Source organism: Candoia aspera, chromosome 1 (genome assembly GCF_035149785.1).
Source record: "Candoia aspera isolate rCanAsp1 chromosome 1, rCanAsp1.hap2, whole genome shotgun sequence".
Taxonomy (NCBI): Eukaryota; Metazoa; Chordata; class Lepidosauria; order Squamata; family Boidae; genus Candoia; species Candoia aspera.
In genome coordinates this window covers 156,716,453-156,740,897 of record NC_086153.1, presented here as the reverse complement: position 1 = coordinate 156,740,897, position 24,445 = coordinate 156,716,453, and the positions used below count along the sequence as shown (strand labels likewise).

General features: G+C 39.4%; 1 protein-coding gene across 1 annotated transcript in view; it reads right to left on the bottom strand.

Annotated features, from left to right (window-relative positions):
- The window catches only part of MACROD2 (mono-ADP ribosylhydrolase 2), a 1,156,239-nt gene that overhangs the window by 8,516 nt on the left and 1,123,278 nt on the right, over positions 1-24,445 (bottom strand). Inside the window, exons 16-17 of the mRNA XM_063316393.1 lie at positions 5,814-5,900; positions 1,397-1,465 (exon numbers count right to left, since the gene is read on the bottom strand). Of these exons, the coding sequence (XP_063172463.1) occupies positions 1,404-1,465; positions 5,814-5,900 (149 nt within the window). The 3' untranslated portion in view covers positions 1,397-1,403. The remainder of the gene's footprint in view (positions 1-1,396; positions 1,466-5,813; positions 5,901-24,445) is intronic.

Here is a 24,445-nt window from a genome sequence, read left to right as displayed (position 1 = left end):
GAAAGATAGCATTTCCATTCAGATAAAAGCAATTTATAGAAACCAATTATATTTTTCTCACCAGTGGAGGTAATAAACTTTGAAACTATGCCTAAAATGGCAAGCACGTGGCAGCTTAATTTTTAGAAATGCTGGGGGAGAGCGAGCGAGCATGAATTAGACAGTGACACAGAAGAGAAGAATTTCAAATGCAGCATTTTAATTTGGTGTGTCTTTTTTTTTTCTTGACAACTTTTTAAATGGAGGCTGTTGCGGCTCATATTTCTCCCTCCCATCGGCAGCATTGCAGTATACTGTCAATATACTGACAAGGACAAAGAAGTGCACCCAGTAATAAGACATTCTAAAATCTCTGTGACAGAACTGCTACTGTTACAAAGCTTCTATATTTGGTTTGGAGAGACATGAAATCCCATTATAGGTGTAAATAGCTCATCTTGGTGGTATATGATACTGGCATCGAGTAATCAGCATTGGAAAAGAAACAAAATGTATTTGTGATTCTGTTTGCACTATCTTGGGTAGGGATTTCAAAATTGGATTTTATAATTAGGATGTGACAGGGAATTGGGTTTTTTCAGGGCTCGGTTTCTGTCTACCAAGGAATCAAGCTGCTTTTGTCTATGACCATATTGGTGAGTTCTGTCTCATTTCTCATGTAATCAAACCCTGCAATCGCTTATAAGTTCAGTTTCTCTAAAGCCAAATAGTTCAGTAGTTAGAAGTGGCATTCAGCAATGCTCAGCCAAGGGCATGACATTCTCAGAACATACATTGACTGCGTCTTGAATATAGATTTCAAATAGCCAAACCTAATTTCAGCTGGTAGAAATGGCCAATTTGCTTGACCATTTCTTTCTAGCAATTTGTTTATGAAGCTGCCTAAAAAGAGCCCACATTGCTCCATCAATAAAAAGATACTTCAATCAAAAGTTGTTTAAGCTTCATTCATTTTCCCAGGTATAGTTCTATATCAAGTTCAGTGGCCACACGTCATTTCCTGCCCCATCCCCACATCAGATATTATAAGGATCAGTACAGAAAATGTAGCACTCATTTGTGCGTAGTGAGGGGAATTTCTCTGTTGGCTGTTGCCATAGTTGGTAGGTCTAAATCTTCTGCAGTTTGGCTTACTCTATTTTCCTTTCCTCATTAACCCCTTGGCAACTGGGTCTAGTAGAAGAAAGAAGCAAGAGGCTGGGAGACCCCACATTCTCATCTGCACACAGTCCTTGATCTCACCAAGTTTGGGAAGTCAAGTCAGATTCATATTTTTAGGCTAATGGTAGAGATACCATTAGCTTTCTTGGCTATAAAATCTGTATGAATATTACATGTGGAACAGCTGTAATAAAATGTATAGCATATAATGGAAAGGAAATATTAATTAACTTACCCTGAGATTAATTTTCTGTCTGTGATTCTGTAGGCTCTTCTATGTTTTCAACTTGACTATTCATTTCAACTAAAAACAAAGCAGAAAGGTTATCTTTTGGCATTCTTTTTTTAGGCCAGTATTCTTTCTGAAATTCAGTAATCCAGTTGCTGGGTTTAAAACTATTGAATCAGAGTATTTCCAAACCACATACTAAAGAGTAATTAACTTGACCTGCTAAATATCTCTATCATTTTAAAAGAAACACTGCCATCATTGCTATGAATCTGGGAGTCTTTTGTCCTGATCTGAAATAGAGCACTTGATACAATCACTGAAATATTTTGGTGTCATTTCTATATCAGGAATATCTAGCATTGCTGTGTTTTGTTATATGGCCTTATAAGATTGGAAAGATCTGATAGTTCCTCCTCTTCCTCCTCAATCACAGCAGGATGACCTGAGAGCCAACATACAATAATAACAACAACAACAATGCATTCTGCTGACTCCAACCAGAATTTAGTTGCTCTTCATTATAAGTACACACAGCAAAACCTTCCACCTATAATTTGCTTTATATTGGATACTTTTTTCTCTGCAGTACTGCTGTTGGAGACTTTATGGGCCACTGACTGATATGGAACTTTATTCAGAGTTGAATTCTATAAGATATCATAGCAAATCTTCCTATCTTACTGCATCAACAGCAGAGGTCTATATATGGCTGAGCTTCTGTGCTGCTATAATATGCAGAAATATTTGCCCAAGAACCAGCACATGGCTGTGAATACGTGTAAAATATAGCAGTAACTGCATCTTAATCAGTAGCATGTTTTCATGGTTGACATGAGCATAGTTTACAACAATATCATACCCCTGTGAAGAAGACAAACTGCTTAGCTGTCCATTTGCACCATAAAATGTAAAGTGCAAATGGGCATCATGGACAGCTAAAGAAATTAATGATACCAGCATAGCCATTCAGGCTACCTGCAGCACTGCCATCCTAATGGAAGACAATTATTATTTCCATCAGCAACTATCTAGGCCAGGCCCTGGAAATGGGCTAACTTGCAGGTGACAATCCATCCTTTTCAATGCACCACATCAATGATTGATGCCAACTATAAGTGACCTAAAGAAATGGGCCAGGCCAAAATCTGATTTTCAGTCAGGCTAGTGATTGAATGGGGTGTGCTTATAAGGGTAGCTACTTTCCACTCAAATACCAAGCAGGCAAAATACAGTGATATTCAAAATGAACCTGAGTCTTATCCTTTTGAATGAGTACTTCTACTTCATCTTAAACATAATAGAAAAATATAATTCTATTCCTTCACCCTCACCATAATGTGTATTATTACAATTTAAAAACACGATAAATGGCTGTTATCATGATGCAATTATTTGTCATTAGAAATAGCCAGAGTACTTCAGAGAAAAAACTGAGCCTTCCATATGACTATATAATGGACAATGTCTGGTCTCTGAGATTTTAATACTACTGAATATATTTTCTTCTGAATTGTTTCTGTAGGGCTGAATGAAATTCTGTATAAACTCTGAATTATAATAACTTATTCCTATTATACTACTACGGTTATTCTGTGGAAAAAAAAAACTGCTTTTGCACATCCATTGCTGATACTTGGCATTTCCCTGGAAGGCTCTTGACTGGAAGTTTTGAAATTGCCTGAATAAATTCACACCTGAACTGAAGATTTGAAAAATAAGAGACAATAGGAAAAAAAATTAATATGCTTGTCATATGCTATGAAGCAAATCTGCTTCTGACTTACTGTTGTCATACCAATAAACTAGCAAAGGTTATGTTGAATCACTTGTGAATTATTCATCTATATTTTACTTCCACACTTGCTAGATTAAACCACTTACTGGCATGGCACAGACATTTTCAGACTTAAATGAAACTGCTCTTTCTATAGATATGCAGAGAAGTAACTACTGTGTCAGAATTGATCCTCACACCTCAGGTCAAACATTTTACTTGCTATATTTTCTTCCTACTTAATGAATTAAAGCAAGACAGCGCTTAGTTAGAAAAAAAAGTAGCTGTAGATGATGATAATCGATCCTTGATGTTAAATTTGATTGAACATGTTAGTTCACTCTTGATTTGTATGATCAGGTTAAGATGGAAGTCTTTTCCCCATCAATGGCAGAATCAAACTTCATGGAAAATCAAGTAAGTTCTCAAATTGTGCTATGCTGTGACACACACCCCTCCAATGAATTAATTTCTGTGATCCCCCATAAATGATGATATTGATGGTGGTAGAAGTTTTCACTGATGGGTCTCCAAAATAGTAAACTTGGCACTGCAATCTCTTACCAGTTCTGGTGAGGCCCCACTGCTGACTACCTGAAGAGTTGCCACTCTGCAGAGGATGCACTCCCTACGTGCCTACCTTTCAACCCTTCTGGCCTCTCAGAGCTGAACATGCTGATTTTGCATCTTGGCTCTATTTATACAACACACTAAGTCACTCTGTTTGGTGGTATGTTTGGGGCTCAGTGTAGGGAGCCCAGCCCTGTGTCGATTTCCCATCCTGACTAAAATGTCCAGGGTGAATGACAACCAGTCTGTGCCACCCCTGCTATGCACAACACAAAACTCTTCTGCTCTGTTGGGAGAGGCAGTGGCCACTTCTAGTCTGGGCTGTCAATATACACAAAAGAGAACTAGATTTTTTAAAAAGAATCTGCAGAAACTATTTAAACCAACTGCAAGAGTGTGGATGGAAAGGAATGTGAGATTGTGCTGGGAATACAGGAAACTGGCTATCATTTGATGCAGACTCTGCCCTTTATGGGCTCAGGTTGCAATGCAAGTTCAAACATGCAGAGTTTGGGTCATGACATCTTGACAGGCATTTCCTTATCTTGTGTCATCATGCTTAGGAACAGATGCCTATGGTGGAAAGTGAGGCAAACCTCTCTGGCCATTATCAGTGAAGTTCATAATCTAAAAGGAATGGGGATTGATGACACTGCACTGTTTGGTTAAGAATCATTGCATTATCTGACAGAGGTCTATCACAATTTGTTGTTGTTTGTGTAATGGAGTCCTCGAAGCAGTGCTTATATGGATTTTTTTTAAAAATACAGATCCAGAGACACAACTAAAGAAAGCAAATAAGAGGAGGTTTGCAAGCGTACTTATTCAAATTCTCCAGTCAGAAATAGCAACTATCCAGCCACCTTCAAACAAAAGAAATGTTGATATGCACAGGGTAAAGGAAGAGAAGGCAGCATAGCAAATCCATGTCAAGCTTTTTGGAGCTCTGTATATAGCTCTGGAATGATTGTGCCTGTTTACTAGAATTCGGTATGTGCTTATGGCCTGGTATATACCACCTGGTCATAGTTTTAACCATATGTTGTTCAATAAATCACAGTATAACATGATAAGCCAAAATGAAAAAAACAAACAAACCACATTATGGTTGAATTAGCCACTGTAGCGTGTAAGCCATCGTTATACCTTATTTATGGACCAAGACTGTATGGTTTGTTTTAACCATGACATACCTTGCATCCTGCAAACCATGATTATGCCTTAGCATCATTTGTGAACCAAGGCCGTATGACTTGTTTTAACCATGGCATACCAGGAAATGCAAATTTAGCCTTTCACTGTGGATCCTATAATGCATTATCAGATTATGAAGATTGTAAAGAAACAATATTCATTTTCATTTTCTACTTCTTTGGATCACTATCCCATCTATTTCTTCTAAAGAAGCCATCTAGCTCTTTATGAAACCCCACATAGGCAGTTTCACAAAAATGGATGTACACTGTCTGAATGTTTCTAGCTGCACATCATAATAAACCCTGATGCTACAACTCTGTTGTACAGCACTGCAAACTTAAACAATAACTCCCAAATATTGGAATGGGTTAATAAAATCTCATGGGGTTTTGTCTGCAGATTTACTGCTGACATACTATATAACGGTACCCAAAGGGAAGGCTGACATTCTCTACATTCAAATGGTGCTAATTTTTAATCCTATTACTTTGAGTAGTGGTGGACTTGTTCTCAAAGCAGCTCAGGAGATTGTGGGACAGGGAGGCAGGAGAGCACAAAAGCATGAAATGAAACGCTTTTGTCTGTATTTGCTTTACAGTTGAGCTCCTTGTGGCAGTGGAATTTTTGGCTTAGGCAAATTAGTGCCAGTCCCGTGCTTGATTGCTCAGGCCTGAGTCCCTCTGAAAGATCAGTTGCATAAGTGAGGGCAGGAGAACATTCCTTGTGCTTGCTTCACAGTTGGGAAGGCCGGTGGCTTGCATAATCCAGACTTCTCACAAACTGCGTTTGAACGAGGTAATACCTTATGCTAAGAAATGGAGGCGTATGTCACATGCACCCTTTTCTCTTGCTACCACCAAAAGGTCTTGGGAAGCTTACCATCAATACTTGAAATGTTTTCTGTATCGCATTGACCTTCAGGTTGCACTGGGTCAATCAACTGCTTTCCTTTCTTTTCTTCTGCTCCTTCAGAAAAGACAGGAGAAAAACAGATGAACATGAGTAATATCTGATTAATGGACCATTTGGGCTCTCTGGGTCTGTTATTTTCCATCAGCTTCCTGAACACTGCTGCTATGAGAGTGGTGGCTATTCAGGAAAGGATGAGGGTGGCTTCCCAAAAGGATTGTGAAGGAGGCCAGATTTTCAAAGGGAATTTCTTCAAAAGTCTTTTGCAAGGGGCATGATTCAAACCTTCACCAGAGCCTGGACTTTGGTCTGCACTGCTGGTTTTTCTCTTCCGAGCATTCCTGACAGATCTCCTCATAACCACCACCATAATAATAAGCCAGCTGGCTGACCTTGGGCCAGTCTTTCTCTCTAAGCCCTGATCACCTCACAGAGTTGTTGTGGGGAAAATAGGAGGAGGAAGGAGGATTAGGTATGTTCCCCACCTTGAGGTATTTATAAAAATAATAAAGGGGGGATAGAAAATAAATAATAATAATAATAATAATAATAATAATAATAATAATAATAATCATCATCATCCGTGGAATGGGGGTCTAGTCAAGTTTTGAGAAGTTCCCTCTCTGGAGCACTTTAAATGGTACCTGTTCCTGAAAAGCCTGCATACTGAGCTGCCACATGCAACCTAGAATTTAAATGTAAGAAAAGGTCCTTGATGGCAGTCACTCAGCATTTTGTTATTTCATGTGCCTCAGGTCGCTGGGAAGCTTTGACTGAAACTCCTAACAATGCTCCAAAATGAACCATGCAGCCAAAGCACCCCCTCTCCCTCTTCGGTTTCATACCCTGCTCTTTCAGAATTTTATGATTTCAGACTTCTAAGAGAACAATTGCTAGCTAATTTCCATGATGGCTCTTCCCTATTTTATGACAAACGTGAAGCATGTCATGCCTACCCAGTGGCTGAGCTATAGAAGTCAAGCAATGGGTTGCTAAGCAATCATCAGAATTTAAAGAGAGGGAAGCAGTCACAGAGACTGAACATTTCAAAACATCCGTCTCTAAACACAAATAATACATTCTTTTCCCACAGGCAGGGCTGCGAAAGTATTAAAAGACCCCTAGTTCCTTGCATCAAGTAAAGGATAATCATGAGGAAGCAGGCAGGGAAGGCAGGAAGAAGTGAAACTGAGAATGCCCATTCTTAAAAAAAACAGGCATTAAAGAGGGGCACATACAAAGATCCATTTTTCCAAGGAGCTCAGAGAGGTGGGTATGGCTTTCTTATTCATCCAGCCAAATTTTATCTCCATGAGAACTCCATGAAAAATTACTTGACAGGCTTCAGAGTTCCAAGGGGATTTTAAACTAGGATTACCCTGTCCTAGACTCTACATTCCATGCCACACATTTATCACTGAGAAAGTTAAGGCAAGCTAATTAGCTAAATAAATGGCCACAAATGTCTGAAATGATTCAGAATAAATTTGAATTGATTTTAGAAGCCATTCAAGGTTCTTTCATTTTTATAGATCATCAGACATCCTTGATTTCACCACCTTTTTCTTTCCCTCGCTCATTGTTAGATTACATATAAATGTCACTGTTATTAGGCTTTCTTTTGCAGTGAGCTCCTAAAATGACAACTTGGCATGCCTAAAATTAAAATTTCAAGACTTCTCAGGAGAATTTTGTAGGGCAGAGAAAGTTTTCCCTTCGCATTTGTTAAACGACAGTGGGCCTAAACTTTGCAAATGTTCTCTTCATCACTGTTGCTCACACTTGGAGGATAAAACACTGCCATTCCATCCAGTGTTGAAACATTAGCATTCTTCTCAAAGGATCTGTCAAACCAAGGGCCACTGGGTTCATTTAAAGTCATCCACTGAATTGTTATTGTTTGTGTGTTTTAATAAAAACTACTAACATGAGAATCAGTTAAAGGCTCTTTTTTAAAAGTTCAAGGCAGGCATGTTTAGATGTGTTTTACAAAACTAATCTTGTTGAAGGAGGAAAAAAAAGTCAGATGTGAGATGTTTATTACAGGTTCCTTCAGATATTTCCCATGTAGGTTTTGGGGATACATCATAAATATCTTCACAGCATCCATTCCTGACAGTTTCCTGGGAGCCAGTCAATATGGCATGATGTGAGAGATGGTGTGCCCCCATTTTGAGAACATCCAGCAGTATCAAGACATTTTTTTTAATAAGAACTTTATTAAATTTCAAAATGTGTAGCTAAAATACAAAATTGAAAATATAGGAAAAATAGAAATTGAAAATATAGGAAAGCAATTTGGAAAAAAAAAAGCATTTTGATATCCAGGTATGAGATGGCAGGTAGAACAGAGACTCACATGAAATTCAAAAGCATTGCCTCAAGACCATCTCATCCCAGTCGGCATGAGCAGTTTCTTTAAAATGAATAAGGTTTCCTTCTGCTTCTGGCTTGAGCCAAAGCAGAAGGAAACCTCAAGTGACCTTGCAGAGAACCAATGCTCTAGGGTTATTGCCTAGTATGTACTAGTGTTCTAATGATACCCCCCTGTGTTTGGAATCCCCAATGTGGGGTTTACTAGCTCGAATGGACCCAGATTCATCTTCCTTGATATCACTGGACTTGTCATCCCTGCAGATTTCTGACATTTTAATCCAAAAAATAGGAAGCTGACACCCTGCGAAACAAGGTACATGCCTGTAGCATCATCTCTGTTTCCAAGAATGCCTCTGGGCCCCAAATGGACTGGGCAAATTTGATGGGATGATTGCATTCCAGTGCTTTGTTTGTTCACAACAAGGGGATCAGGAAGACAGTGAATGGCAGCAATCTGGAGAATAATAATTCAATTTCTCTGTATCCAGCATTCCTTGGATCATGTGCTCAAGTAACAAATGGTTCAGCAAGCAAAAGCTTTCAAATAACGATTTATTACAACAGCGGAGGGTCCATCTGAAATGGCAAATAGCAGCTTCAAAGGCTATGATACTTTCAAGTCTGTCTTGTATACCCATAAAACTGTTGTTAAATATGTTGGATCTGATCAAGAATATTCACTGGTTGTATTTAAACCATGGCTTGCTGAACAAACCAGATGCATGCCAGTGTTTTTCAGATGAGCAAAGTAATTATGGCTTGTTTGTCCAACTTCTTGTTTCTGCCCTCCTTTAGATGCTGTTGCCTTATCCTCTGCAAATTATTACAGGATTGGATGGGGCACAAATAAACAAGGCATCAGTCAGAAATCCACAAGTTAAAGCCGGCTGGGTGACCTTGGGCCAGTCAGTCTCTCTCAGCCCAGCTCACCTCATAGAGTTGTTGTTGTGGGAAAAATAGGAGGAGGAAGGAGTATTAGATATGCTCGCCACCTTGAATTATTTATAAAAATAATAAAGGCGGGATAAAAATTAAATAAATACATTAAATAATTCTGGGTTCTTATTCATACAGAATGAAACAGGAAACCATCATTTCAATATGTGGTTTATTACCTAAAACTAATTGTAGCTTATTCATGCACCTCCGTTTGTACATCATGCTAAGCCCCAAACATTTATTAGTTTAGCATAATGTGCAAAACAAATCATAAGATTCTTCCTGTCCCACCTTCACCACCATCATCACCATTAACTTATCATGAAGGTTAGAAGTGATCGTTTTTACTGGGACATTACTTCTGACATTATTAGAAGCCATTAGGGGAATAAAGTGTCATGGACCCTGGCATGATAGTGCTCTGGGAATCATTTATCACAACCTCTGTAATGGCAAAATTACAAAATGTTTCAGGAATAGCTATGGAAAGGAAATGCCAGTGAGTGTTTAGCCTGCTCTGGTACATATAACGGCTACTGTAAAACAGTGCAACTCAGGATAGTAACGGTTACTTAGAGAATGGTAAAATACCACGATGATAACCAAGGCAAGGACTGGGGAATTCCACATGGGAAAGTTAAAGCAAATTCAAAGTTAAATCTTGCACTATAGTGCTGCGGTGGGTGGCAAGCAAAGGATGCTCAATCCTTTGGATCAGCAGGTTTTCCATAAAACAAAAACTCTATTTATATAAATCCTCATTTTGTTCATCCTGCCTCACCATGTGGGTGGTTGTAGAAGGAAGAACAATAGCAGCATTCATTATATTGACATGCATGTGAAACAGGTATTATCCCCAAGCACTTCTTTCCTGCTGTGTAATAAAACTATGTGCCACCAAGAAATGACTCCATTTCACAGGAAAACAGGAGAATTTGATCAAAACAAGAAGTGCCTTTCCAAGCATTTTATTCAAAAGGTGTTGTTTTTTTCCCCCTCCCCTGTGCCTTCGCTCCCTGCCTTTCAATCTTGATTTCTATTGCTTGGAACACAAACCAGAAGCACATTACAGGAGCTCCACAGCAAGAGAGGAGAGATTCTAGGATGTACTTTGCAAGATAACACTTTCAATTACCATTTCCAATTGCATTACTGACAGGCTTGATTATCATAAAACTTCATAGGTGCATGATATTTCTAGACAATCAATAGCTAAGAGCAACTATGCAATGTATTTTTAAAACTTCAGAGATGTTGTTTCTGCATAGGTTTTTAAATCATCCATAAAAAGATTGGCTTACAGCCTTAGCTATATTTTAAATAAATCTATGTAAATATATCCCATACATAGAAATAACAAAAATAAAACCTGAAAACACACCATAAGCTTATCTCCTAACAAAAGATAAGCAGTAGCCATGCAGAAGATTTTGTATGAGAGCTCTATTCCAGAAGGTTGAGTTAGTTGCTATTGTCCATAAGAAAGTTTCTAATTTATTTCCTGCTTTCTCCAAATTTTATTGAATCATATAACATAAAGCTAGTACTGCACTATTTCTTGTTTCTCTCTCTACTAGAGAAACGCTTATTGTACAGTATTTGTGCTATCTAGAAATCAGAAGCTAACTCTGATTGAAAATGTACAGTTTTTATTATTTTACAGTACTGTACAACTTTTAATTATTTGGGATTGTTATTTTTATTATGCTTACTCTCTTTGAAAACACACAGAAGATTGCTGTAAAAGTTTCAGCAAGTAAAAACAAATAGGAAAAGAACAAAGAAAGAAAAGACACATGTACGAATTACTTACCTGACTATTATTAAGTCCCACAGAGAAATGTAAACCAGACTGAAAAATGTTTTTACTGAAAGAGCTTCTGATGCATGAAGCAGACAATCTCCTCACCTCAAATTTTCAACTTTGCCATAGTTTGAAATAAATCATCGTCCAGCATTTAAGAAACAGCAATCCAAAAGCAGCATTAGGGTCTTCAGCGTGTTCTCAAATTAATAATGATCTGGTGCCAGAAGATGATCTGGTATTGGTACCAGAAAATCTAAGCAGGACATGAGTTGAAAAGATCAAATGTAGAGTCCCTGAGAAGACTCTCCTGGGTGCCATTGGCTCAGACTATTCTGAGGTTACAGACAGCCTTCCAAGGAGATTTAAAGGACTACTGAAATAGGCCATTGTAGTGGCATAGCGGAATCTATAGGGTAGAGGCCTAGATATTATTGGTTCTTCTCTCTTTCATCTCAAATACTAGCCACCACTCCCAGTTATGTGTGATTGCAAATTTGTCCTTTCAACTCCCAAGACACTGATAAAAAAGTTGAGTAGCACCAGCCTGTTAATGGCCCACTTCCCTCCAAGCTGGAGTCATTAATGAGCACTCTTTGGTTGCAGTCATTCAGCCACGTGTGCGTTCATATAACAGTAGAATCACCTAGCCCACATTTTACCATGTTATGAAGGAGAACACCATGAGGCACTTCATCAAAGGCTTTGCTGAAGTCCAAGTATATTCCTCTAAGTTACTAAGTTAAGAACTATATCAAAGAAGGAGATAAGGTTCGTCTGACACAATTTGTAGCTCAGTTGCATGACCCAAAGAATGACAGATATATGTTCAAATGTCTTAACTGTTCTCACTCACAAAATTCTCTTCCTTAGCTACAGAGAAAAACCTGATTCTACTAGGCTATTGAAACTCAAAGCTATTCAGAACAGATCTTACCACAAGAATGTACTATGTAGTGCAAGGAAGAGAAAATGCATAGTTTTCCTCTTTACCTGACTGACCTGCATTTATTAATTGCCAATAGCCCTTCTTCCCTATCCAGTCATATACAAATCTGCATTTCAAATTTGCTTCTCCTAATTAGGCACAACATTAAAAGAAAAGGGCAGATACTGCTAAAATGAGACACCCAATTTGTCACCTACAGAAAATAAATGACAAAGGTTTCATAACTCCTTAGTTACGACAACTTGTCTTCTTGCTGGGAATAATTTCTATATCACTGCAATTTTCACTGGACCAAACTGAAGGATATATTTTTATCACATCACTGGTGGATATTTGCTAATATTAATGGCAAACTTTCACACACATTGTTTCCTGCTGCCTTTTCAATAGCACTATAATGGTGGCTCCGAGATAGAAGTTCTCTGTAATACTGCAGTGATCGCACTTAGTCTGACACCCGCAGGTATACACATTTCTTCCTCTTTTTTCTTTATTAAAAGTATTTTAGTACTTTTTATGATTCTTATTTTTCCCTGTGTATGTAGTTTTAAACTGTAAGCTGCCCTACAAGCTGACCTGTAAATCTCATTCTAGAACTCTCAAAGCAATTGATGCTAACCATCAAACCATTCCAAAATGTAGAGAAACGTTGGGGAAGGTAATGGCTCGGGAATGTCAGTATAAAAGGATGGATCTTTTAAAAGATGTCTAAAATGCATTAGCAGGCCTCAGAGTGGAGACTGAGCCACAGCATAGATCCCACTACAGAGAAGGCTAAATGTCAATACTTCTGTGTCACCCCAAGCACCAACTGCAAACCATGGCAGGGAGAACAGGCCCTTTCCTGAATACTGTAGATAGCTGGGAGGTTGATATAATTGAATTTATTCTTTAAGATAAGCTGGTCTTCTGTTGCTTAGGGCAATGAAACACCCTGAATTTGGCTCAATAGCAGACTAGCAGTTAGTGCAAATCTTAAGAGCTGTACACACACTGTATGGTATGCCACCCCAGTCAGAATGATGCAACATTCAGCACTTAGTTGTAGCTTTCAGACCAGTCCTAAGGACAGCTCCTTGTAGAGCTCATTGTGGTAATCTGATCTTAAAGTTCCAAGTGCTGCATCTCTATGGCAAACTTGTAGTAGGCATTACTACCACAGAGGTCACCTCTGCAGCAAGTCAGTCCTACAAAGGATGTATAGCAGGTAATTCCTCTTGTTCCCAGACTTAGAAACTCCTGACCTATAGAGTTTCCATCCAACTGGGATTCAGCTTCAGTTTATTGGCCTGCAGCCAACCTACCATAGTGCACAAGCCCTGCATTGTGTTGTATATTGCTTCTCCTGATTCAGATGTTACAGAGAAATAGATCTGAAAATCATCAGCAGAACTGTGATTCTTCATTCCAAATCTCCTAACAGCCAGAAGCAAGATAACAACAGCAAGATTGTTGACAGCCAACCAAAGTCCCCTAATGCTATTTTATGGAATCTGTTTCTTAGACAGTAGTGTGAGCTACTGCAGAACAAGGCTCCCAATGTTTAATCCATGGAGTTGATTCAGGAGAATTCCATGCTTAGTGTTATGAAAAGCCATTGAGAGAACAAAAAAAATAATAAAACTGCTCTCCCTCTATACATCCCAAACCTAAGTTTGTCTGTTTCAGTAACAGCAAAGTGCTGGATTTTGGAGGCATGCATAATTCTTAAAGAATGAAGACATTCATAAAGCAACCCTGTCATATTTAAATAGCACATTAACTCTCTTGGTACTAAATATGCATATTGAGGTTCTTGGTTTGATCATTCTATAGGACAATAAAAGACTGGCTTGTTGGAGAAGTGCAGAACTAGACAATCTAGGTAAGGGCTAGGCACTCAAACATTAAACCCATTGTCCCCATTTTGCCCAGAATTCTTTGTATTCCAGGCTATAAAAATGAGGACAAGGCATAATTACTGCTCCTCTTACACTGTATTCCTTCATCCTTACAGAGACCTGGGTAGGAAACCACATAATTGAACAAACAAACAAAACACCTTGTGCCCCAATTAGCCTCATAAAATAAGGTAAATAGTAAACTTCAACTTGCTTTAAGAGTTGATTAATGTATTAGTTTGTTAAGGAGGCAGAGATAGGACTAAATAAAATATATTATTATTTCTGAATCACTAAATAAATGACTGCATAAAAATATGTCATTGGATAAAATCAAGATCCATGGAGGTCAGAATTTCAGGCAGACATCTCTGGAAATTCACAAGAAGGCAGGAAAATACTAGCTACTCCTGTCCGCTGCTTGCCATGTAGTGGTTTTTGTTTTGTTTTGTTTTGTTTTTTCAACATGAAGATTTACTTTTGTTACTGGTCACATGTCTTGGTATGTACTTAATCCCTTGTGAGGAAGTGAAGCCGGGATTGCTTTCTGTGCTTGGGAAAAGCAGCTGCAGCCAGGCAGAAATGCTTCCCACCCCACTTCCCCAAGGCTCAGCACAACTCATGCTATTTCTCAAACGGCTATAAAAGTTTACAGCCCCAGAAACTTGAGAAGAGATGGGCTCATTCATTCATTCCCCACTCACAGTTTACTCATAAGCAACCACGCCAGTGTTCCAGCTGCCTGGCTAATTGAACCACACCCTGGCCTTTTCAGGAATGTGCCAATGTCCAGAGGCAGCCTCACCCCACCCAGGCTCTTAGCTTACAAAAGGGAACACTAAGGTGGGTATGTAAGAGAAAAGGTGATAAGAAAACAGCAAGCAGACAAGGAAGCAGGAGGCGACCTCTGGAAATTTGCAACTGTTACAGGCAGGCAAGAGGGCTATCGGTGAACTGCCAGGATCACAAGCTACAGTAGGCAGCATATCCTGGTTGGATTCCTGCCTGCAGCTTGGCTTGGGAGCTCAGCTGAAGTGCACAAAAGAACACTGCTTAAGAGCAGAGCTTGGAGCTTGGCCTGGAGCTCAGCAGCAACCAGAAAAGATGCAACCTTACTGAGGCAGCACCTCATCCCAATCAGTGCAAGAACTTTTGGAGGGAGGCAAAGGTTGCATGCCACTTTGCAAACTTCGATACTTTTGTTTGTGTTAAGGACTGAGTATTAAAGATGTATTTATGTGGTTACATCAACTTGCAAGGCCTAGGAGAGTGGAGTTAACCCAGAGCAACAGCCTATTGCTGGGGAAGGTATATGCCACAATAAAGTATTGTGTACAGTTATCTGCTGCACTGTGGTATGTCCAGTCCTTGGAAAACAAAGAACTCCCACATCTTTCTAAAGCTATTTACCTTTCTGGATATCATCATGACCATGGAGTACACATAAACTGTTGTTGCCACTAATGATTTCTGCTGGGGTCTTCAAACCACTGAAGGCTGCCATTTTAGTTTACCTAAATTGTGTTGCATGAGTAGTGCCATGATTCTTTGTCATTCTGAGTAAATAACAAGATGGCTGCCAGGCATGAAGGGTACCACCGTTATGCCATAGAATGATCCACTTCCAAGCCACTGCATTCTAGGAAGATTAAAATGATTGATGACTGATTAGGTGGCACTCTCACAATGATTTCTTCAACCTTGTAGCTGGTTCTAATGTAAAAAAAATCTTGAATCTATAACTCATTTCACTGAAAATCTTGAATATAGGAAAATATATGTCAGTAGTCAAAGAATTAAGTTGTTGTTGTTTATTCATTCAGCTGTTTCCGACTCTTCGTGACTTCATGGACCAGCCCACGCCAGAGCTTCCTGTCGGTCGTCAACACCCCCAGCTCCCCCAAGGACGAGTCCGTCACCTCTAGAATATCATCCATCCATCTTGCCGTTGGCCCTTCTTCCTTTTACCTTCCACTCTCCCTAGCATCAGCAGCTTCTCCAGGGTGTCCTGTCTTCTCATTATGTGGCCAAAGTATTTCAGTTTGGCCTTTAATATCATTCCCTCAAGTGAGCAGTCTGGCTTTATTTCCTGGAGGATGGACTGGTTTGATCTTCCTGCAGTCCAAGGCACTCTCAGAATTTTCCTCCAACACCACAGTTCCAAAGCATCGATCTTCCTTCTCTCAGCCTTCCTTATGGTCCAGCTCTCGCAGCCATATGTTACTACTGGGAATACCATTGCTTTAACTATGCGGACCTTTGTTGTCAGTGTGATGTCTCTGCTCTTAACTATTTTATCGAGATTTGTCATTGCTCTTCTCCCAAGGATTAAGCGTCTTCTGATTTCCTGACTGCAGTCAGCATCTGCAGTAATCTTTGCACCTAGAAATACAAAGTCTTTCACTGCCTCTACGTTTTCTCCCTCTATCTGCCAGTTATCAATCAAGCTGGTTGCCATAAACTTGGTTTTTTTGAGGTTTAGCTGCAGGCCAGCTTTTGCACTTTCTTCTTTCACCTTCATCATAAGGCTCCTCAGTTCCTCTTTGCTTTCAGCCATCAAAGTGGTATCATCTGCATATCTGAGATTGTTGATGTTTCTTCCAGAGATTTTAACTCCAGCCTTGGATTCCTCAAGCCCAGCACATCGCATGATGTGCTCTGCATACAAGTTGAATTGGTAGGGTGAGAGTGTACAACCCTGCCGTACTCCTCAAAGAATTAAGTCCGCTGTCCAATTGAAGAATCTTTAATTAATTGTCTATTTTGGTCTAATACTCTACAAAGGGGGGCATACCAAGTAATCAATGATGTAGACATCGAAGCTCAGCAAAATTCAGTGAGGAATATCTTCTCCCTGTGAGCACCCATAGACTTGGAAACTTATTGCAAAGTGTTCAAATTTCCATTCATTCATTCAGTCAGTCAGTCAAGTAAACTCTTTCTATGTGTATAAGAGCCAGCAAAAGAGATCAGACATTGGTTACTAATTGTAAAGTTAAAGTGTTTATATACACTGAGAATGGCTCTGAATCCAAATCCCAATCCTTGTTACAGCTGTGTGGTTTTAGGGTGACAATTGGAAATTATTACTTTTTTTCTGAAGTATATTCAGCTGGGAATAGGCTTGCAGCTCAAACCTTTATATCTGAAGAGGGTAGGCTTAAAAATGGCTATCATAGCTAGGTGACTCTTCAGGTGGCTTGAATTTTGTAAAAACATTGGAAGACAGAAGGCAACAGGAAAGTGGGGGAAACCACATTCAAATAATCACAAGTAGCCCTCAGGCACCATTACATAAATACCTTCCTATTAAAAGCATGCATAACCAGGGACATTTTTAAGAGTGCTGACTTAGACAAGGCTAATTCAATCCATAATGACTAGCAGGTATGACATGATCACAATTATAAGCCTCTTGCTATGCAAATTCACACAGTCCTTTCTGGGTATAACATCTTAATCTTTAAAAAGCAGTGATTTATACTCCAGAATAAAGCAAAATGGTTAACAACCATTTCTCACATCTCTTTCAGAGTTTTCTCTACTTATAGCAATTCATTTAAAACAGAAATAAATCACCTTTATTTCCTTATATAAGTCCTTATTTCCATTTTAATGCTTTCTAAATAACTTATTTAATACTCTTTGAGCACCACAGCCAAATTAAAAAAAAAAAACCAAAAACCTTTTCTGTCAGTTTTGTTTCTTCACTGTAGCTGAATTAAAGTATTAATATGGAGCCAGTCTGGTGCAATGGTTAAGGCACCAGGCTAGGGGAGACCATGAGTTCTAGTTCAACCATAGGCACAAAGCCACCTAGGTGACCTTGGGCCAGTCCCTCTCTCTCAGCCCTAGGAAGGAGGCAATGGCAAACCACTTCCAAAGTCTTTCCAAGAAAACTGCAGGGACCAATCCAGGCAGTTGCCAGGAATCAACACTGACTCAAAGGCCCAAAACAAAACAAAACAAGTATTAATATCATGAAATTATGAAGTGAACACACATAGGAGTGTAAGCTATAAACATTCCATGTGCTCAGATCTTACTCAGGACAGCTCATCCAGCCATGGAAGCTCTAATCCTAACGCTTCAGAAGCTGTCAAGTCCAGCCCAAGAACTTCAGAGAATCAACCCAGCCAAACTTCAGTTCTTTATTTGCATATACCATACAGACAGAATCTTGCCAAACTAAAGCTACTTTACCTACCCTAAGGGGAAATAACTTGGGAAGACTCTAGGGCAGGGCTATTCTGAACCTCTTAGTTTTCCCACAATCACTTTCTGAACTGTGTCTCCTCTTATCTTGCCTTCCTCCTTGGAATGTGCTCCCTCCTTCCTGAGAGCCAGCAGCATTACTGAAATCCATCACATCAGCTCATGACTTCATCTTCAGACACTCCAGAGGGTTTCCACACTTCTATTTCCTAGCAGCTTGAACTGTGAGGTTGTCATATGCTCAGGACAAACCTGTTAGGAGACTTCAATCATTTAAATAAATCAGTTTGGTCTAGTGGTTAAGGTTCTGGGCTAGAAACCAGGAGTCTGTGAATTCTAGTCCCGTCTTAGGCATGAAAGCCGGCTGGGTGACCTTGGGCCAGTCACTTTCTCTCAGCCCAACTCAGTGCAATGTAGGCTAGCCTCCTCGTGGTACACCCCGGGTAACGTGACTTGTCCTGGCGAAATAGTCTACACATCTGGCTGCTGGACCTCACAAGGATTTCCCAGCAAGAAAAGCAGCATGAAGACCAAACTGCGATGTCATACAATTAAAAAAAAATTAAATCAACTATTGGATGACAATGGTGGGAAGGCTGATCCACCAAACCTTCAACAAATATTGGACTCTGTTGGGTTGGGGAGATTATGTACTGTAGGTCAGTATGCCAATCCAGATTTGTAAATAATCATTTTTAAATAAGTCTTTATTGTTTTGTGTCAAGTAAATTCCCAGATATTTAACATTTTAGCAGTAATATTAAACCCCATTATTTTCTGCAAGTATTACTTTTCTTCTTCAGTTAGGTTCCATATCAAGTTTTAAGATTTTAATCCAATATCCTGACGCCAAACTATACTGCTGTATATATTCCATTATCAATTCTAAAGAGTCCTTTGGCTCACGAGCTGTAGGTTCAACAGTGTCAAAATTTTTACATATATGCTAAAGGGAGTTGATTATTCCTAGAAATCCCTTTTGTACTGTACTTTTGCCAGGTATACCTGTCTGATGATTTATTTCCTTTTCTAACCACAATAAAGCGACAACTTAAACCTCTGATCTGAGGAAATGAAGAGGCATATGCATACGTATATATATTTCTGTTGCTTAATATTACAGCTCCAACTGTTGCTCCATACCAAGCCTTAATGATTAAGAGAACACATTTTTCAAAGCCCCTACACTGTGAAGGTTTCTTTGGAAAATCAGCATCATGGTCCAAGAACAATTGTAAATATCTGACCCTGCTTGTCCTATTCCAACAATGAGCTCCACAGCAGCTCATTTAAGTTCTATAACATCTTATGCACTCAGAATTTCCAATTTGTCAGCACTTTAGAAGCCTTTGCTTTCCACTGCCCTGGACCAACTCTGCACACCCAGACAAAGAAGTGTTACTTTAATCAGATCAATTGAATTCTTGGCTGCCGGGTGGTTTGCTGCAGCCCATTGAGTGCTTAATAAACTCTGTGTGTGGCTCATTGGCAGTAAATATTTTTAAATCCATCTTTTCCTTTCCAACATGTTATTTTGTAAACATATTCAAAAATTCGCAACTGAAGTCGAATTTCTCTGCAAAGCAATGCTTGAGGGTCTCCTTTTGCAAGAATTCTATTTTGAATGGGTCTGGTTCCTACAGTGTGCACTAGAAGTGTCGATGGGCAATTAACTCCCCACAAGGGTCAGTAATGATCGGTCTGTCACAATGACAACACTTTTCTCACCCAAAGCCAAAGGAGCTGTGAATTGGCACTTAGCAGCAGCAGCAGCAGCAGCAGCAGGGCACATAATACAGCTTCCTGTCACTGACTGGGAGCCTGATGGTAGAGATTAACTGCTGGTCTGGCTAAATAAGGAATGAGCATGGACAGGGACAGGAAGGAGCTGATGAAGACCGATTAAAAGAACAAGGGAAATCTAAGGTAGCTTTTTATCTACTGTCAAAGTAATGTAGAAACAACTGCATAACGATGCAGATTTATGAGTGATATGAGAAAGTAACATAAGGGAAAGTTGCTAGTAGTTGCTATACGTAATGAAAGGGCACCTATCGCTGGAGATGCACCTGTCAGTTGCCAGAGTACTGACTGCATTTCATACCCAGCTGGCATGTGCTGCTCAAGGGTTCTTACTCAGATCTCCCTTACCATGGGGACAGTGAAAAAAATAAGGACCCTTCCTCTAATATTTGTCACTTGCTGTGAGATGGGCGGCTATATAAATTTGATAAACAAACAAACAAATAAATGTGTTGAGCATTCTGTAGCAAACCTGGCCACCAGTGTCATAACCAGAGCTTATGATCCTAGTTGATTAGGAAAAAAACAAAAGAGAGATCCCTCTGTGCATGTAAGGCTCAACAATCCATGGATGATGCCACACAGCAGTGATTTAGCACATTTGTTCATGCAAGAAAAAATGTGATTTGAAAAAAAAATCTGCATTATTTTTGTATGTGAATATTATGGCTATCATTAGTAGCATACTGGTATTGTAGATAGGAGATTATATATGAAATATATAGTCACACACAGTAACATTGTTCTTTTGTTGAACGGCCTTGTTCTGAGGTATAAGGAAATAAGTATTCTGAAAAAATCTTTAGGAAAGCCCATAATCCTCAATCCCAAGAGAAGAAATCTGCCATTCCTATTTAATCACTTACCCTGGTGTGAACTTATTGTTCCTAATGCAAAACAAATGTACCTGTTTTCAACTACCAGATATGTGGACAATATGGTTCTATAGAAATTACTATTAATAAATGGCTTTTTCCCCAGCCATATTTTTATTGCAGCAGACACTTCCTTCAAACTTCTTAAAACTGTGATAAGAATTTAATGAGGAACAATTGTCTATTCATTTTAAAATCTATAAATCATATTCTACATTAACAGGAGGTAGCTACGGTGAAGTACACTTCACCGTACATGGACACCAACCCTGATAAAGGCCTAGTAAACATTCATTCTATCAGCTAAGCAGACATAAATTCCAAGTTTGGAGTCCATAAAACCAATGCATATATCAATGTGCCATCCCACAATATAGGCAGGGCCTAATACCCCCATAAAGGATGAGGTCTCTTTTGAAAAACCCCACTGCAATGGGTTCTCTGGGACAAATTAAAAGAGCAGCAACCCAACACTGAAAAATTTCAGGGATGCAGTTTCTCTCAAGGAGGTCAGAAACATACGCAATATCCATTTGCCTCACACCCTTTCATAATTATAGAGCGTGCTTTCAACTTAATGGCAGCAGCAGGCATGTCATGTAGTTGGTTTTTGCGTTTGGTGGAACAGCTTGTAGCTTCCTCAGCCCTACTGCCTGGCAGCGCTCAGATACAGACCTGGGACTGGCTCATTACCAAATCTCCCCAGGCGTCCATAGGAGACTTAATAGCAGCTGATTAGGCCTGAAATCATAGGTTCCGCACTGCAGACTCCGGAAAGATTTGTTAGAGACCCAGCACTGCTGACTGCTCAAGTCCAAGACCATAGATGAGGCAACAATTTAACTATCTGCATTTCTTTTCCAAGTTTACATTTCGGATGGGAGCTGTGCTCACTGTTTCCGCTTACTGCTGTCTCTTATCATCCTGCTCTCTGTCTCAGCGTCTGTGTAAAAACCACAGCTCTAAGGAATGCTCCTATTAGCAAGTACTGAGTAATGGGGTGGATGGCACAGGGTGAACATCCAAGCCTATAGCTGAGTTCTAGCCTTGTTGATTGATACCTGGGTCCCCAAAGGGAAATACACCAGTCCTCATTCTGGGGATTCCTGTCACTCACTGTCAACTTTTGGAATCTCACACAAAGTTCCTGCATGGTATTCAAAGCAACCCTGGGAATATTTCCCTGAGGTATATTGTAACTAGTAATGTTCAAACAAACCCCTTTTCTTTCTGTTACAAATTTCAGTGTAAGTTATTAGAAGTGTTTGGCTGATTGATCAAAGTGACAGGTTTTTAAAATGTGATTGTATGAATAACTTAGATAACTGGCATAAACTGAACCCCTTTTATCCCATTAAAGGGATATAATATCCTCTTTAAAGGCCTGTTCAAAGTCCTTAGGCTCAATAGGACTGAAGGAAGTGAAGATGTTATATTCAGCATGTTCATAATCCAAACAAGCATGGCTTTGGATTCATTTCCTTACAAACTCATTTCTGTTGAAAAGAAGTTTGGTTTATTACCCCAAGCCACAGCCTTTTTCTGACTATTTAGAGAGAAAAAACTATCAGAGTCAAATTTTAATTGACATCTGATAATGCACATATTTCACTGTTCATGTAACAGCTTTACATTGCTCCTTGTGCTCAGGATGAGGACTGAAATTTCTCATTAACAACACTGTCCACAATTTGCTTAGCTTTTTTCACTATTGTGGGGCTTATCAGTATTAAAACAAAGTGGGCAGACATTTCCCCAGGCAAGCAGGCAAGCAAGCAAGCAAGCAACTCTAGCAATGATGTGAACCACAAAGAAATGGCACCAATGGCCAGAATTAAAACACTGTTTTTGTGCCATACTCAGTGTGCTCTTTAAATGATCATGGTATATATAACATTTTACTTTAACTGCCTTTGTTTCTTCTTACTGAGCAAAGACTGAACTAATTCAAGGATTTATGGATTCTCCCCTTGTTTAGTTATGTTATAATTCTTTATGACTGTGCAAGAATTGCAAGTGGAAGAAATAGGAAAGCTGGCGTGGTGGGGGACTTTTTCATATATGAAAACCTTATAGGATTTGGTTAACCCATCAAATCTTACTATTGATCTTTTCCCAGCGTTCTTTCCAATAAAGCACTCAGATTAATCCATTGGCTTTTTCATCCACTGACACATTCAGCGCAGGAATATCAGCTCTTACAGAACATTGAAAACTACAGAGGAATGAAAATAAAATGAAAAATTGTAGCTAATATCCTTGAAAGAAGGGCAGGGTCAGCATGTGGGGGGAGCCATCCCTTTCCCGGGAGAGCTTTTCATTCAAGTACATATAATGGTCTGAGTTAATTTTCTTTCTGGTCCACCTAAGTTTTCTGCCTGTGACTAATGAATCTCTTTCCCAGCCAAAACATGAAAGGATATTACAGCTGGCCCAATGAAATGATAAAGGCTTCAGGTGATAAGGATCTCCTACTGTACACAGCATTACATTCCCTTGGGTGAGATCATGTAAGAGCACTTTGTGTCACTCATCATCAAAGAACAATTCTTGCAGCTCTGCTGCTTTGATCATGTGTCCCCATTTGCTGATTACATGATGCAGTTTGCTAGCAAAGACCATCCCTTGAGAGCACAATGCAAATGCTTTTTATACCAGGCTTAAGGATTATGTATTTTTGTTCAACTCTGCCCTTTAGTGGCTTAAAATAAGTGTGTAGGCTTCAGGAGTCCCTGTTACAGCAGGACCCATATGATGGCACTTGTAACTATTTTGATTCTCACTTGTAAGGACTTCATGGTAGGGAAACCTGTCCTATATCCAGGACTGATGTTCTGTCAGTGACATTAGGGGAAATTTAAATAGTGGCTTCTTAATCCAGTGGCCCAGTGCTCAGTTAATTACTGCTTTCATTAAATACAGGCAAAAGCCAGGCATTGGCTTTGGAGAACGATGTTTCTTGTTGACAGATAATACTTGGTGGCACTAGGCTTGGTAAGAACTAAAGGGTCAGTCCAGTTCTACCTAAAGTGCAATTATTATTTAGGCATTCTTACTGTGAGTTTTGACAGAATAATGTTGCTAATTCTGGTGATCACTAGACTACAGGGTAGGTGAACATCTAGTCCTGATATCCTTCTAAAAAGCTCTGTGCTCTGCAAGTGCCCATGTAGATGAGTTTCAAGAGCATTGGCTCAGTAGTGCCAAATGGCTGTTGCTGTTGCTGCTACTTCAACACCCGTGGGGGGTGCTCAACTATGCTCATAGCATCATTTTCAATCATGCTTCATGGCACAGCAGGTCAGTTATTAGTGCTAATAGGAGAGAGTGGATTACAAATGCACAGTTTTCCTGACAGAACCTATTAAAAAGTGTTATTGCTTTGAGGCTCTGTGGTCAGGTACTAATCTTTTGCACTTTTCCACCACTTTATCTTGCTGTATCTCCCAACTTTTCTTTTGGAAGTTTGGAATATGGAATCAAATATTCATGGGCAATTTGCAACTAGCTGGATAGCTAAAATCAACTAGCTGGATGGACTTTCTCCTCCTTAACCTGTAATGATCCCTTGCCTTCCTGTCAATACCACATGTTGACATGCCCCTCACTCCTCTCTAGAGCAAGGGTTTATATATAGCCTTTGTTTTTCAGTGGTTTAGATGTAGATCTCTTTTGCAATAATCTTAAGGAACTACTGAACAAACATTAGAATATTATGGTGCATAATAAGTACCTAGAATATGACTTTTCAATTGGCAAGA